This window comes from Aythya fuligula, chromosome 32 (genome assembly GCF_009819795.1).
Source record: "Aythya fuligula isolate bAytFul2 chromosome 32, bAytFul2.pri, whole genome shotgun sequence".
In the NCBI taxonomy this organism is placed as follows: domain Eukaryota; kingdom Metazoa; phylum Chordata; class Aves; order Anseriformes; family Anatidae; genus Aythya; species Aythya fuligula.
In genome coordinates this window covers 167,412-183,643 of record NC_045590.1, presented here as the reverse complement: position 1 = coordinate 183,643, position 16,232 = coordinate 167,412, and the positions used below count along the sequence as shown (strand labels likewise).

General features: G+C 49.2%; 1 protein-coding gene across 2 annotated transcripts; it reads left to right on the top strand.

The window, feature by feature from the left end:
- The first annotated feature begins 2,633 nt into the window (after positions 1-2,633).
- Positions 2,634-11,780, top strand: LOC116500190. Of its 2 annotated transcripts, XM_032205106.1 has the most exons (3): positions 2,634-2,826; positions 3,899-4,304; positions 11,051-11,777. In XM_032205106.1, the coding sequence occupies exons 1-3, from the start codon at positions 2,669-2,671 to the stop codon at positions 11,093-11,095; spliced, it is 609 nt and encodes a 202-aa protein (XP_032060997.1). In that variant the 5' UTR covers positions 2,634-2,668; the 3' UTR covers positions 11,096-11,777. The 2 variants fall into 2 exon arrangements, with proteins under 2 accessions (XP_032060997.1, XP_032060998.1); XM_032205107.1 differs by lacking the exons at positions 2,634-2,826; positions 3,899-4,304 and adding an exon at positions 8,672-8,818 and having other exon boundaries at positions 11,051-11,780.
- Positions 11,781-16,232: the final 4,452 nt, after the last annotated feature.

Below are 16,232 nucleotides of genomic sequence, written 5' to 3'. Positions count from 1 at the left end.
GAGTGCTTGCTCATCAGTTCTGACATACAGCTCCTCTGGAACTGTTTTATGCATTTCCCAGTGAAGGAGGAAGCCTTACCAGAGGCCATGCTCTTATGCACTTGGGATGTCAAAGCTAAGGGCTTGTGTGACAGACAGGGCAGTGTTTGGAAGGATCTTGAATTAAAAGTCCTGCTCACTGAAGAATGCCCTTGTTCCTACGAAGATAGATCAGCAGCACTCAGCTAACCTGCCATAAATTGCATTGTATTACTTTGAATACATTTCATGTTGCAGTGCAAATAAATCATTGCATTGCAAATATACCATGCTGCTTAGCAATAAATCATGTGGCAGTTGACTTTGCTGCACATGTAAATAATATGGCTCATTTTCCCTGCTACAGCTGGGTTCAGCTGGTTGATGCTGTCCTTCTGCTTGTCAGGACAGTGGCCTGACAAACAACAAGGACAAACAACATGGGGAGAGACAATAAGGACAGATGAAGTGCGTGACATATAGCTGGACATGCAGGCATTATCCATAGGTTTGTGCCCAGTGCACCTGGTCAGTAAGCACAGAGTCAGAATCCACGTGAAGGTGTTATATATGGAGTAGTAATTCGTGTCGAGAAAATGGTTGATATTAATAAAGAAGGGGGAGATTTGGGAATGTGGCCATGGGGGTTGGAAAGCCCCGTGGTTGCGATAACATTAGACTCTTAACGATGAGGCCATCAGGAATATAAAAGAGTTTAGAGGGAACAAAGAAGGGAGATTCAGGAGACTCCATGCAGTCTCCGGTTTCTTGTTCTCCAGATGGTCTCTTGTTCTCCAGCCATTAAGGCATGGATGTTTCTGGGTGTTTGCTGTTGTTGTTACATTCAAAGTTGTTTGACCAATGAAAAGTTGTTTTGAAAAGAACTGCTGTGAGGAGAAGGGTATAAGAGGGGAGCCTGCCCTCAAGATAAAAAAGGCAACACGATGAAGTTACATCAATAAAGAAGCAGGAAAAAGAAGTGAAGAGGAACAGGCTGGCAGAATGGAGACCAGGATGGGAACAGGCACTTTGATTGCCTCATGAAGATAGGTTCAGCAAAACTCAGCAAACTGCTCAAAGAAGCTCATACAGAAAGTCGCTGGAAATAGGCGCACCGGAGCTGGAGAGAAGCTCGAGCTGAGAGAAGCGGACCCGTGCACACAGCTGCCCCTCGCTGGTAAGCAACTGCACATTATGGGGAATCATACGTCCTTAGGAACAGAGCTTGAAATATGGGACCAAACTGAGGTCAAGGTGTGGGACTCTGCAACTAAAAATGGCAAGGTTGAAGTGGGATTGCTAGGCACCTGGTGAGCAATCTCTGAGGCCTTAAAGAGCCATGTGGAGCCACAATCACAAACGTGTGGTTTGCCAGATAGTGAGGGAGCTGCGGGCTCCTTTACTGATCCGACTGCTACGCCATCAGCCCCTCTGCTGCTACAGCCATCGAAGGCCTTTGCTGTTACGCCCTCTGATGACCTGGACATGCCTTTTGACCCAGGCCTCATTGGCCTTGAAAAGGAGATGGATATGCTTTTCTTCGATCTGGGAAGAACAGGATACATAAGGCCTGAAGACCAAGTTGATTGACAACTTAAAGCGAGACATATTGTTCAAAAGGAATGGAAAACGGAGACTTGTTTGTAATCAAGAAAAGGAATGGAAAATGGAGACTGTTAAGTCATGGAACTTAAGGGATTGTTTGTTACCTTTTATGTATAGGCGTACTCGATTTTAGTAAGTTATGGAACTTGGAGGATTGTTTGTTACCTTTTCTGATTGTGAATATGTATAGGCATACTTGGGTTTAGTATGTAAAGTAATGTTCTGTATATTTAGAATGTTTAATGTTTGTGTGTGCGTGTTGGTGGAGCGTAGACTCCCCATACACCCAGCATTGTTAAATTGCCTTTTATACCTTTTAGAAATATTTGTTTTATAAATATTACAAAATTCAGATTGAGTTGAGACCTCATTTATAACAAAGGTCTTTTCATTAAGTAATTAATTATATAATTCTGCAGAATCAGGTGCTTGGCGATTTTTGCAAAGCAAGCACCCCTCTGACTTGGAGCACCACTATTTATGCACACATAAACACACTCGTTAACATGTGAAGCCATCTCTCTGGATACTTCTGATCGCCAAGAAGAGAACAGGAAAACCAGGACTGATGTTTATGGCATTTGCACATGCAGCTTCCCATCCTCCAGCTGTTTCAAGCTCAGGTATTTCCTGACCTTGTTTTGAGCAGCTCTATCTGACTTCGTCCCCCACAAGCTTCCTGCTGCTCTCAGGAAGGATGTGGGAGGTTGTTTTTGATGTGCACATGTTGTTTTCTGAGCATCAGCAGCAGGGCTTGACAAGGCAAGGGACTTTGGCCATGGATACCTGGCAAGTCTCTAGGGCTAGATGCTTCCAGAACCAGGGATAAGGATGGAGGAGAGATTCGCAGCCCTCTGCTCAGAACCACCCCCAATTTCCTTTCACAGGAGCTGCCTTTTATCAGCCCTGAGAAGCCTTGCAGACACTGGGGAGGAGCTATGCTCTCTGCTCCCATAGCAGGAGGTGGCCCTACCCATTCTCTTGTTTCACTTCTGCCTTAGTTCAAAGCCTCCGCTGCTCCACAGCCCTGCAGCTCTCATGCGGCATGATCAGAAGGAAGAGGTCAGCCAAGAAGGTACAGAAGTGTAACAATCCTCAATTGCAGTCCAACCTGGAAAGCCTGATGGGAAATATAGAAGTCTGCCGCAGTGTGGGCGTGGAGATCATCAACAACACCAAAAAGGTGACGCTGGAGGACTTCAGGTGTGCATCCCCTGCTCCCCTACTGCTTTCCGCCAGCCTCCCCTGAGGGGTCTCCTTAAAATGCCTTGGGTGTTGGGAAAACAGTGGGGGCAAGCTCAGTGCCTGGTGCCAGAGCTCTCTCCTGCAAGTTCCTCCAGCTCCTGCTGGACCCCTCCTCTCTATACACCACCTGCACTACTCAGATGCATGCGCTTTGAGAAAGCCTTTCCTTATCCACCTTTGGAGGACTTCCTTTCCTTACCTACCTTGCCCAGATTACCTGAGGCCATGAGGATGAGCTCTCATCTCTTCCAGATTGGGGGAACCAGCAGAAACCAGTACATATTTATGCTGTGCTACCACTGCCTTTTGCCACTCTCTTTTCCTATTCCCTTCCCATTAAGGCTCAGTTTGTGCACTTTGAGGTCTACTGAGGTTTTCAGGGAGGGCAGGGGCAGTTATTAACAGCATGACCAAATGCCTTAACAATGTAAAGGTGTTAAGAAACAGAAGGGGGGTGCCATCCGGGGAATTTCTCCTGGGACAAGTGTCATTCGGTGTATTCTGGAGAGACAAGGGAGAGTATCAATAATGCTACAGTCTGGGGCAGAAGAGCAAAGGCCAGAGGTTCACAGGACCACAGACTGCTTGGGGTTGGCAGGGGCCTCTGGAATTCCTTTGGTGACTTACCTAGGACCATGTCCAGAGGGATTTTGAGTATCTCCAAAGATAGACAAAATATATAAAAAAAAATTGATATCTCCACCACATCTCTGGGCAGCCTGTGTGAGTCCTCAGTCACCCTCATGGTAAAGACGTTTCCTGATGTTCAGAGGGAACCTCCTGTGTTTTATTTTGTGCCCATTACCTCTTATTCTGTCCCTGGGCACCTCTGAAAAAAGTCTACTCTGTCTTCATTGCATGCTCCCTGCAGGTATTTACATACATTGGCAAGATCCCCTTGAGCCTTGTCTTCTCCTTGGTAAATTGTCCCAGCCCCCTCAGCCTCTCCCTTGTTGGTTTTGTGGCCCTCCATGGGACTCTCTCCAGCACATCCACATCTCTTTTTGTTCTGGCCCTTCTCTTCCTGCAGGAGTTACTGCTTCAGTGGCAAGATCCGGACCGTTCACCCCTTTGAAATCGGCCCACAGTCCGTAGGAAGATGCATTTTTGCAAAGACGCCATACAGCCTGCGTGGGAGTGTGGGTGTCCTGCTCTGCAAGGCCAGCTCTTTCTCACTGGCCATCATGTTCTCCAACCCCTTCGACTACGTCCTTTACAGCATCGAGTTCGCTCTGGAGCTCTTCAAAACAGAGAACCACATGGGAAACCTCCATGCAGTCTTCTCCAATATGATGGAAAGCAAGCCTTACTGCAGATCCACACTCTTCCAGAGAGCCCAACTAGCGTCAGACCATGAAACTCTGGAGGTCTCCTCGGGGAATATTCGTGTCAGAGCCAAGATGTCCAACAGTGCAAAAGCGATCCTGAAAGTCCAGGTAGACGATATAGATCCCCCACCCTATTCCAAAAACATGTGAGTGAAGACACCATTGCTGTCAAAAGCTTCCCTCGTGAGATTTTCATCAAGGATGAAGGTAGAGATCTCACTGTGCTGCCTCTTTGGTGATCGCAGGTGGTGGCTGATGATAAATCTGGTGGGAGATGGCACCACCAGCAGCCCGGTCGCTCTTAACTATCCTACAGCTTCGATGACTTTGCCAATAAGCTAACAGCAGCTTGTAGAGAGCTATCTCACGCTTATGGGTGATAACTAATAAACAATGCTCTAACCCTTGTATACTGCATATGTCCTCCTTGCAGAGATGCTTAGCGTGTGGATAAGGATGCCTACAGAGAGCATCACAGCAAGATGCAGTGATACCCCCCTGCCACCATGCCCTCCCTCTGCTCTGCCCCGTGCTTTTTTTCTAGCTCAGGCAGTCATCCCAGCTCTGTTTGGGATGTCTGGGGACAGCCTAAAAGCTGACGGACAGCAGCTCCGGTTCTGTTGCTCAGCCCGTGCCAGGAGGAGTGACCCTTGTCAGCAGGGGACATCTATTTGTGCCACCCCTGCAGCCCCTAGGCACCGTTTCAACTTTGCCCCTTGCACTGTAGGGAAATGCCTGCACAAAATCACCTCTGGCATGTCTCATCCTCCCACTCCCCACCACTCTGCCCGTGGGTGGAGGCGCACGCTGATCTCCAGTGCTTCCTTCCCACAAGTCAGCCACCACAGGAGAAACACAAGGGCGAGAGGGGCTGGCTTTTGCAAAATGATGCATCCGGGCCAACGTGTAAATAAATACACACTGGAGGACGAAGTGTTGGGTGGAGCCTGCTGCAGTGGAGCTCAGGCTAACAGAAAGCACGTCATGGTTTCTTGGAAGGGGGCCTTGGTTTTGTGCTTCAGCCGAGCTCCTCCCCTCTGCTTTCCCAGCACCCTGCTCCACCACCCCTCCCCGAGCCAGCAGCCACTGGGACAAAAGGGGGATTTCAGCTTCGCTTCCCTCACCCTTTCCCTCCCTTCTTTAAATCTCACGTGGTCACTGGCTGTGACATCAGAAAACAAACACAAAATGAAACAAACAAACAAACAAAAAACAACAAAAAAAATTCCTCGTCAGAAAAAGCAAGCAAGCAAGCAAACAAACAACAACAAAAAAAGCAACCTTCCCTGTATTGGGCTTCCACAGCACAGGGAGGCTGCGGGGGTGGCCTCTGTGAGAAGAGACCAGGAGCTGCCTCATGTTAGGGACAAGCAAGTTCCAGACAGGTTGAAAAGGGACAGCAGCAGCTGAGATAAAGTGAGACAAAAAGAACCCTGCAGGCACCGAGGTCGGTGCAGCAAGAGGGCAGGATGTGCTCCAGGCATGCAGCACAAGTTCCCCTGCGGCCTGTGGAGAGGCCCCTGCTGGAGCAGGCTGTCCCCCTGCACCCATGGGTCCCACACGGAGCAGATCTCCATGCTGCAGCCCCCCCATGGGTGGAGGAGCCCCTGGTGGAGCAGGTGGATGTGTCCCGGAGGTGGCTGTGGCCCATGGAGAGGCCCTGCAGGACCAGGCCCCAGGCTGGAGCTGCAGCCCGTGGAGAGGAGCCCACACAGGAGCAGGGGTCTGGGGGGAGCTGCTGCCCGTGGGGGACCCATGTTAGAGCAGATCTTAAAGATCAGGTTGGAAGGACAGCATTCCAGAGGAGGGACCCCCTGTTGGGGCAGGGGCAGGGAGTGAGTGTGGAGGAGTGAGGGAGACGAAGCGTTAGGGACTGACTGCAGCCCCCATTCCCCCATCCCTGTGCACTGCTTGGGGGGAGGAGGCAGAATGCGATGGATGACTGGGGAAGGTGTTTGTTGTTTGCTTTTAGTTCCCACTGCTCTCCACTGTCATTCGTTGGCAATAAATCACAGCAATCTTACCCAAGCTGCATCTGTTTTGCCCATGCGAGTAACTGGTGGGAGATCGCCCCGTTCTTAGCTTAACCCGTGAGTTTTTCAGTGCTTCAGAGAGGTTTTTCCCTTTGGCAAGGTGAAACCTGTTCCCACCTGCAAGGAGCAGAGTGAAAAGCCACCATGTGTGGGTTCATCTGGTTGATGCTGTCCTTCTGCTTGTCAGGACAGTGGCCTGACAAACAACAAGGACAAACAACATGGGGAGAGACAATAAGGACAGATGAAGTGTGTGACATATAGCTGGACATGCAGGCATTATCCATAGGTTTGTGCCCAGTGCACCTGGTCAGTAAGCACAGAGTCAGAATCCACGTGAAGGTGTTATATATGGAGTAGTAATTCGTGTCGAGAAAATGGTTGATATTAATAAAGAAGGGGGAGATTTGGGAATGTGGCCATGGGGGTTGGAAAGCCCTGTGGTTGCGATAACATTAGACTCTTAACGATGAGGCCATCAGGAATATAAAAGAGTTTAGAGGGAACAAAGAAGGGAGATTCAGGAGACTCCATGCAGTCTCCGGTTTCTTGTTCTCCAGATGGTCTCTTGTTCTCCAGCTATTAAGGCATGGATGTTTCTGGGTGTTTGCTGTTGTTGTTACATTCAAAGTTGTTTGACCAATGAAAAGTTGTTTTGAAAAGAACTGCTGTGAGGAGAAGGGTATAAGAGGGGAGCCTGCCCTCAAGATAAAAAAGGCAACACAATGAAGTTACATCAATAAAGAAGCAGGAAAAAGAAGTGAAGAGGAACAGGCTGGCAGAATGGAGACCAGGACGGGAACAGGCACTTTGATTGCCTCATGAAGATAGGTTCAGCAAAACTCAGCAAACTGCTCAAAGAAGCTCATACAGAAAGTCGCTGGAAATAGGCGCACCGGAGCTGGAGAGAAGCTCGAGCTGAGAGAAGCGGACCCGTGCACACAGCTGCCCCTCGCTGGTAAGCAGCTGCACATTATGGGGAATCATACGTCCTTAGGAACAGAGCTTGAAATATGGGACCAAACTGAGGTCAAGGTGTGGGACTCTGCAACTAAAAATGGCAAGGTTGAAGTGGGATTGCTAGGCACCTGGTGAGCAATCTCTGAGGCCTTAAAGAGCCATGTGGAGCCACAATCACAAACGTGTGGTTTGCCAGATAGTGAGGGAGCTGCGGGCTCCTTTACTGATCCGACTGCTACGCCATCAGCCCCTCTGCTGCTACAGCCATCGAAGGCCTTTGCTGTTACGCCCTCTGATGACCTGGACATGCCTTTTGACCCAGGCCTCATTGGCCTTGAAAAGGAGATGGATATGCTTTTCTTCGATCTGGGAAGAACAGGATACATAAGGCCTGAAGACCAAGTTGATTGACAACTTAAAGCGAGACATATTGTTCAAAAGGAATGGAAAACGGAGACTTGTTTGTAATCAAGAAAAGGAATGGAAAATGGAGACTGTTAAGTCATGGAACTTAAGGGATTGTTTGTTACCTTTTATGTATAGGCGTACTCGATTTTAGTAAGTTATGGAACTTGGAGGATTGTTTGTTACCTTTTCTGATTGTGAATATGTATAGGCATACTTGGGTTTAGTATGTAAAGTAATGTTCTGTATATTTAGAATGTTTAATGTTTGTGTGTGCGTGTTGGTGGAGCGTAGACTCCCCATACACCCAGCATTGTTAAATTGCCTTTTATACCTTTTAGAAATATTTGTTTTATAAATATTACAAAATTCAGATTGAGTTGAGACCTCATTTATAACAAAGGTCTTTTCATTAAGTAATTAATTATATAATTCTGCAGAATCAGGTGCTTGGCGATTTTTGCAAAGCAAGCACCCCTCTGACTTGGAGCACCACTATTTATGCACACATAAACACACTCGTTAACATGTGAAGCCATCTCTCTGGATACTTCTGATCGCCAAGAAGAGAACAGGAAAACCAGGACTGATGTTTATGGCATTTGCACATGCAGCTTCCCATCCTCCAGCTGTTTCAAGCTCAGGTATTTCCTGACCTTGTTTTGAGCAGCTCTATCTGACTTCGTCCCCCACAAGCTTCCTGCTGCTCTCAGGAAGGATGTGGGAGGTTGTTTTTGATGTGCACATGTTGTTTTCTGAGCATCAGCAGCAGGGCTTGACAAGGCAAGGGACTTTGGCCATGGATACCTGGCAAGTCTCTAGGGCTAGATGCTTCCAGAACCAGGGATAAGGATGGAGGAGAGATTCGCAGCCCTCTGCTCAGAACCACCCCCAATTTCCTTTCACAGGAGCTGCCTTTTATCAGCCCTGAGAAGCCTTGCAGACACTGGGGAGGAGCTATGCTCTCAGTTCCCATAGCAGGAGGTGGCCCTACCCATTCTCTTGTTTCACTTTTGCTCTAGTTCAGAGCCTCCACTGCTCCACAGCCCTGCAGTTCTCCTGCAGCACGATCAGAGGGAAGATGGCAGGCAAGAAGGTGCAGAAGTCTCGCAATCCTCAATTGCAGTCCGACCTGGAAAGCCTGATGGGAAATATAGAAGTCTGCCGCAGTGTGGGCGTGGAGATCATCAACAACACCAAAAAGGTGACGCTGGAGGACTTCAGGTGTGCATCCCCTGCTCCCCTACTGCTTTCCGCCAGCCTCCCCTGAGGGATCTCCTTAAAATGCTTTGGGTGTTGGGAAAACAATGGGGGCAAGCTCAGTGCCTGGAGCCAGAGCTCTCTCCTGCAAGTTCTTCTAGCGCCTGTTGGACACCTCCTCTGTATACACCAGCTGCACTACTCAGATGCATGCGCTTTGAGAAAGCCTTTCCTTATTGTTATATATGGAGTGGTAATTCATGTCAAGAAAATGGTTGATATTAATAAAGAAGGGGGAGATTTGAGAGTGTGGCCATGGGGGTTGGAAACCCTGTTAAGTCATGGACTGTAAGGACTGTTAAGTCATGGAACTTAAAGGATTGTTTGTTACCTTTTCTGATTGCATAGGCATACTCGGGTTTAGTATGTAAAGCAATGTTCTGTATATTTAGAATGTTTGATGCTTGTGTATGTGTGTTGGTGGAGCGTAGGCTCCCCGCACACCCAGAGCTGTTTACTTGCCTTTTATACCTTTTATACCTTTTAGAAATATTTGCTTTATAAATATTACAAAATTCAGATTGAGTTGAGACTTCATTTATAACAAATTGGTGACCCTGACGTGATCTTCTTGGACTTTGGATCTGTGACAGGTAAAGGGAGGCACCCCACACAGTGGCCCTTGCTGATAGTGGTGCTATAGTCCAACAAGCTTTTGAACATAAGAGGCAAGTAAAGAACCAAGAGCTCTTATTTTGTGACCCGTAATTCTGCATGCAAGACCCGAACGAAGATACCATTCAGTTGGGTGGAATTCGGTTGTGTGACTGTGTGTAGGGATGTAACTGAGATGGAATTTAGTTCCGAAGCTAAGAATTCGTGGGTGGGTTAACCACTTGCAAGACACCTCTAAACACAGACACAGCCAGGGATTCAGAACCTCTTTAAGGGTTCCAGGGATTCAGAACTTATTTGAAGCTTCCGGGGATTCGGCCAGGGATTTGGAACCTCTTTGAGGATTCCACAGATTCGGAACCTCTTTGAGGGTTCCAGGGATTTGGAACCTCTTTGAGGGAGAGTTCCAGGGTTTCAGAGCTTATTTGAAACTTCCAGGAAGGGTCAGGTGAAAAGGGACCCATAACAGGAACTTGAAGTATATCAGGGCATAGCTACCCCTGTTGGATGCTAATTGTAGCGATTGAAATAATAGCTGGGAAATATACTTAGAGGATTGGTTATCTAATTTGATCAACCGAATCTGATGTGTGTGATGCTGCTAGTGACAATTATCATACACTCTATGGAACAATGAGTTGGGTGAAATATTCTGGATATGGGATTCCAAGCATTGCTAAAAACTTGTTTATAAATCTTGCAGAGAATATCATTTATAACATTATCCACCTTTGGAGGACTTCCTTTCCTTAACCAGCTTGCCCGGATGACCTGAGGCCATGAGGATGAGCTCTCATCTCTTCCAGATTGGGGGAACCAGCAGAAACCAGTACATATTTATGCTGTGCTACCACTGCCTTTTGCCACTCTCTTTTCCTATTCCCTTCCCATTAAGGCTCAGTTTGTGCACTTTGAGGTCTACTGAGGTTTTCAGAGAGGGCAGGGGCAGTTATTAACAGCATGACCAAATGCCTTAACAATGTAAAGGTGTTAAGAAACAGAAGGGGGGTGCCATCCGGGGAATTTCTCCTGGGACAAGTGTGTATTCTGGAGTGACAAGGGAGAGGTATCAATAATGCCACAGTCTGGGGCAGAAGAGCAAAGGCCAGAGGTTCACAGGACCACAGACTGCTTGAGGTTGGCAGGGGCCTCTGGAATTCCTTTGGTCACTTACCCAGGACCATGTCCAGAGGGATTTTGAGTATCTCCAAAGATAGACAAAATATATAAAAAAAAAATTGATATCTCCACCACATCTCTGGGCAGCCTGTGTGAGTCCTCAGTCACCTTCATGGTAAAGACATTTCCTGATGTTCAGAGGGAACCTCCTGTGTTTTATTTCGTGCCCATCACCTCTTGTTCTGTCCCTGGGCACCTCTGAAAAAAGTCTGCTCTGTCTTCATTGCATGCTCCCTGCAGGTATTTACATACATTGGCAAGATCCCCTTGAGCCTTGTCTTCTCCTTGGTAAATTGTCCCAGCCCCCTCAGCCTCTCCTCCCTTGTTGGTTTTGTGGCCCTCAATGAGACTCTCTCCAGCACATCCACGTCTCTTTTTGTTCTGGCCCTTCTCTTCCTGCAGGAGTTACTGCTTCAGTGGCAAGATCCGGACCGTTCACCCCTTTGAAATCGGCCCACAGTCCGTAGGAAGATGCATTTTTGCAAAGACGCCATACAGCCTGCGTGGGAGTGTGGGTGTCCTGGTCTGCAAGGCCAGCTCTTTCTCACTGGCTATCATGTTCTCCAACCCCTTCGACTACGTCCTTTACAGCATCGAGTTCGCTCTGGAGCTCTTCAAAACAGAGAACCACATGGGAAACCTCCATGCAGTCTTCTCCAATATGATGGAAAGCAAGCCTTACTGCAGATCCACACTCTTCCAGAGAGCCCAACTAGCGTCAGACCATGAAACTCTGGAGGTCTCCTTGGGGAATATTCGTGTCAGAGCCAAGATGTCCAACAGTGCAAAAGCGATCCTGAAAGTCCAGGTAGACGATATAGATCCCCCACCCTATTCCAAAAACATGTGAGTGAAGACACCGTTGCTGTCAAAAGCTTCCCTCGTGAGATTTTCATCAAGGATGAAGGTAGAGATCTCACTGTGCTGCCTCTTTGGTGATCGCAGGTGGTGGCTGATGATAAATCTGGTGGGAGATGGCACCACCAGCAGCCCGGTCGCTCTTAACTATCCTACAGCTTCGATGACTTTGCCAATAAGCTAACAGCAGCTTGTAGAGAGCTATCTCACGCTTATGGGTGATAACTAATAAACAATGCTCTAACCCTTGTATACTGCATATGTCCTCCTTGCAGAGATGCTTAGCGTGTGGATAAGGATGCCTACAGAGAGCATCACAGCAAGATGCAGTGATACCCCCCTGCCACCATGCCCTCCCTCTGCTCTGCCCCGTGCTTTTTTTCTAGCTCAGGCAGTCATCCCAGCTCTGTTTGGGATGTCTGGGGACAGCCTAAAAGCTGACGGACAGCAGCTCCGGTTCTGTTGCTCAGCCCGTGCCAGGAGGAGTGACCCTTGTCAGCAGGGGACATCTATTTGTGCCACCCCTGCAGCCCCTAGGCACCGTTTCAACTTTGCCCCTTGCACTGTAGGGAAATGCCTGCACAAAATCACCTCTGGCATGTCTCATCCTCCCACTCCCCACCACTCTGCCCGTGGGTGGAGGCGCACGCTGATCTCCAGTGCTTCCTTCCCACAAGTCAGCCACCACAGGAGAAACACAAGGGCGAGAGGGGCTGGCTTTTGCAAAATGATGCATCCAGGCCAACGTGTAAATAAATACACACTGGAGGACGAAGTGTTGGGTGGAGCCTGCTGCAGTGGAGTTCAGGCTAACAGAAAGCACGTCGTGGTTTCTTGGAAGGGAGCCTTGGTTTTGTGCTTCAGCCGAGCTCCTCCCCTCTGCTTTCCCAGCACCCTGCTCCACCACCCCTCCCCGAGCCAGCAGCCACTGGGACAAAAGGGGGATTTCAGCTTCGCTTCCCTCACCCTTTCCCTCCCTTCTTTAAATCTCACGTGGTCACTGGCTGTGACATCAGAAAACAAACACAAAATGAAACAAACAAAAAACAACAAAAAAATTCCTCCTCAGAAAAAGCAAGCAAGCAAACAAACAACAAAAGAAAAGCAACCTTCCCTGTATTGGGCTTCCATAGCACAGGGAGGCTGCGGGGGTGGCCTCTGTGAGAAGAGACCAGGAGCTGCCTCATGTCAGGGACAAGCAAGTTCCAGACAGGTTGAAAAGGGACAGCAGCAGCTGAGGTAAAGTGAGACAAAAAGAACCCTGCAGGCACCAAGGTCGGTGCAGCAAGAGGGCAGGATGTGCTCCAGGCATGCAGCACAAGTTCCCCTGCGGCCTGTGGAGAGGCCTCTGCTGGAGCAGGCTGTCCCCCTGCACCCATGGGTCCCACACGGAGCAGATCTCCACGCTGCAGCCCCCCCATGGGTGGAGGAGCCCCCGGTGGAGCAGGTGGATGTGTCCTGGAGGTGGCTGTGGCCCATGGAGAGGCCCGGCAGGAGCAGGCCCAAGGCTGGAGCTGCAGCCCGTGGAGAGGAGCCCACACAGGAGCAGGGGGCCTGGGGGGAGCTGCTGCCCGTGGGGGACCCATGTTAGAGCAGATCTTAAAGATCAGGTTAGAAGGACAGCATTCCAGAGGAGGGACCCCCTGTTGGGGCAGGGGCAGGGAGTGAGTGTGGAGAAGTGAGGGAGACGAAGCGTTAGGGACTGACTGCAGCCCCCATTTCCCCATCCCTGTGCACTGCTTGGGGGGAGGAGGCAGAATGAGATGGATGACTGGGGAAGGTGTTTGTTGTTTGCTTTTAGTTCCCACTGCTCTCCACTGTCATTCGTTGGCAATAAATCACAGCAATCTTACCCAAGCTGCATCTGTTTTGCCCATGCGAGTAACTGGTGGGACATCGCCCCATTCTTAGCTTAACCCGTGAGTTTTTCAGTGCTTCAGAGAGGTTTTTCCCTTTGGCAAGGTGAAACCTGTTCCCACCTGCAAGGAGCAGAGTGAAAAGCCACCATGTGGCTGCTGGTAGCCTGTTGACATGATGTCCAGTGCCACCAGGGTGGCAGGACAGAAAGCCCCAGCCCATCCTGAGCTTCCTGCAATGTGCAGCACAGCCCTACAGGTCATCACAGCCTCTGGATCTGCTGTGGCTTCATCTCTGTGAAGTCTGCGAGTGTGGCAGGGCTCTCCAGAAGAGCATCATCTCTGCAGGAGGTGCTGCAGTAGAGTATCTCCATCCCCACTGTGTGGGGTTGGTGGTACCATCCCTATTCTGCCTCTCACCGGTTGCCTGCCCTGCAGCCTCCATGTCCACCACTCCCCAAGTTCCCAAGCCTGTGGAGCCCCCGTGCCTCATGTCACCAGCACATTTCATCATCAAACCCCAATGGCATAAACAAAGGCAGGATAAGAACAGTGTCCCATCTCCAATAGCCAGGAAAGGGACAGGTTGCATCCCATGTCCTGCTTGGGGGCTTCTTCTCCAGGCTGGTGAGGACCCTGGCTGTCTCCTGGTGTTTTCTGGGTGCTGAGGGTGCAGGTGAGGGGCTGCCCCAGCTACCCCACATTTCTATTCCCCACATGAGCTGTGCCCCTAGGTCACCCCAGCTTTGACCATCGGTATTCAGAGCAGCCAACGCCTACAGCAGGGAACCCATCCCCACCTCCCCTCCTCTTCCTCACCACACTCCTTCCCAGCACAGGCATAGAAGTGGAGACCTTCTGTGTCCAAACACCTTGCGGTGCAGGAGCAGGGGCTCTCTGGAGCCCCTTTTTGTCTTTGGAGAGGGGAATTCACCAGTTTCAAATGTTTTGAGGTCATACGCACCCAGGTGCCCAGGAGAGAAGCTGGGACCATCAGCAGACATCAAACAATCATGGTCCCAGTACCGGTCCCCTGAGGGACTCCAGGTCTGGGTTTTGATTCCCTTATCAACCAGTTTCCCACCTGCCAAACTATCTTCTCCCCTTGTCCACACAACCACAGCTTGCCTTGAAGAACACTACAGCACACAGCCTTGAATGAAGCCTTATCACTGCCAACCATGGTGATGGGCCAGAATGCTTCATCCTTGGTAAGTCACTGCTGGAGACCCTAGCAGCTCCTGAATAAGCGTGCAAGAAGTTGTTGAGGAGCTCAGCCTTCTCCATGTCTGTTGTTACCAGTTGTCTTGGTTTCAGATAGGACAGAGTTAATTTTCCTCCTAGTAGCTGGTAGGGGGCTTTGTTTGGGATTTAGGATTTGAAGAGTGCTGATAACACGCTGATGTTTTAATTGTTGCAGAGCAGTGCTTACACCAAGCCAAGGACTTTCCAGCTTCCTGCTCTGCCCTGCCAGTGGGCAGACTGGGGGTGCAGCAGGAGCTGGGAGGGGACAGACCCAGGACAGGTGACCCAAAGTGGCCAAAGGGGTATTCCATACCAAAGTCACGCTAAACAATTAATATGGGGGGGCTGGCTGGGGTGGGGGAGCCGGCTGCTCAGGGATAGGCTGGGCATTGGTCAGTGGGTGGTGAGCAATTGCATTGTGCATTGCTTGTTTTGTACACATTATTAGTAGCAGTACTATTATTGTTATTATTATCATTATTATGATTTTCCTGTCATAATAAATTGTCTTTATCTCCACCCACAGGTTTCATTGTCTCATTTCTCTCCCCCATTCCGGAGAGTGAGGGTGAGTGAAAGGCTGTGTGGTGCTGGTTTAAACCACACCACCAGTTCACCCTTCGCATTTATCAGAGGGGGCACACTTTTTTTTTCTGAGCAATGTACCTATAGAAACCCTTCTTGCTATTTTTTGCACCCCTTGCCGAGCTCAATTCTACCTGTACCTTTCCTGATCCCATCCCTACACATCCAGACAGCATTCCTGGACTCTTCCCAGGCCATGTGTCCCTGCTTCCACTGCCTTTGCATCTCCTTCTTGCACCTCACTTTGACCAGCAGGTCCTTGCTCAGCCATGCCTGTTTCATGCCTTCCCTGCTTGATTTCTTCCAGATGGCGAACACTTTTGCTTTAAGACAAGTGTCCTTAAAAATTTGCAAGCTCTGATCATTTCCACTAGTTCTTTAACAGACGGAATTTCTCTCTTCTAAAGTTGAGGGTCCTGACTTTGCTCTTTGCCAGGCCCAAGATCAGAAATTCAACCAGGGCATGGTCATTGCAGCCCAGACTGCCTCCAGTCTTAACCTCTTTAATGAGTTTGTCTTCATTGGTGAGCACCAGGTCCAGTAACACTTCTCTGGTTGGTTTCTGTAATAACTTATGTTAAATGGTAAAGAAGTTTGGTAGGCCCTAAACCCCCTTGTGTTACATCTTGTCCTCAGGTATCAGAGGGGCTGGGGGCAGCCGGCTGGGCTCGACCCAGTTCAGCACTGAGTCCAGTCACATTCAATATATTGAATTATCATGAGCACAGATAGCATGGCACACCTTCAGTCTAGTAGATTAATGACTGCCATAGTTTATTGAAGCAACAGGAGTACAGATTCTATTGGATACCTGGTGATAAGAAGGCTGTATGCCAAGCACATGCAAATACCAAGAATATGACCGATGCAACCTACTACATACAAGTTAACTTATGAAACAACTCTATAGACAATGTTAGGTTTCCTGGGGAAGCACTCATTATACCCAAGGGTTTGAATCTCACTCAGTAGGCATCCCTGTTGAGGGGGAAGAGAGGTTCAACCTGTTGACTGATCCCAGAAGCCAGTGATGTCCTTCC

Coding starts and splice junctions, on each gene's coding strand:
- LOC116500190 (XM_032205106.1), top strand. CDS start 2,669: ATGATCAGAAGGAAGAGGTCAGCCAAGAAGGTACAGAAGTGTAACAAT. Junction 2,827..3,898: donor GTGACGCTGGAGGACTTCAG/GTGTGCATCCCC, acceptor CTCTTCCTGCAG/GAGTTACTGCTTCAGTGGCA. Junction 4,305..11,050: donor AAGCGATCCTGAAAGTCCAG/GTAGACGATATA, acceptor CTCTTCCTGCAG/GAGTTACTGCTTCAGTGGCA.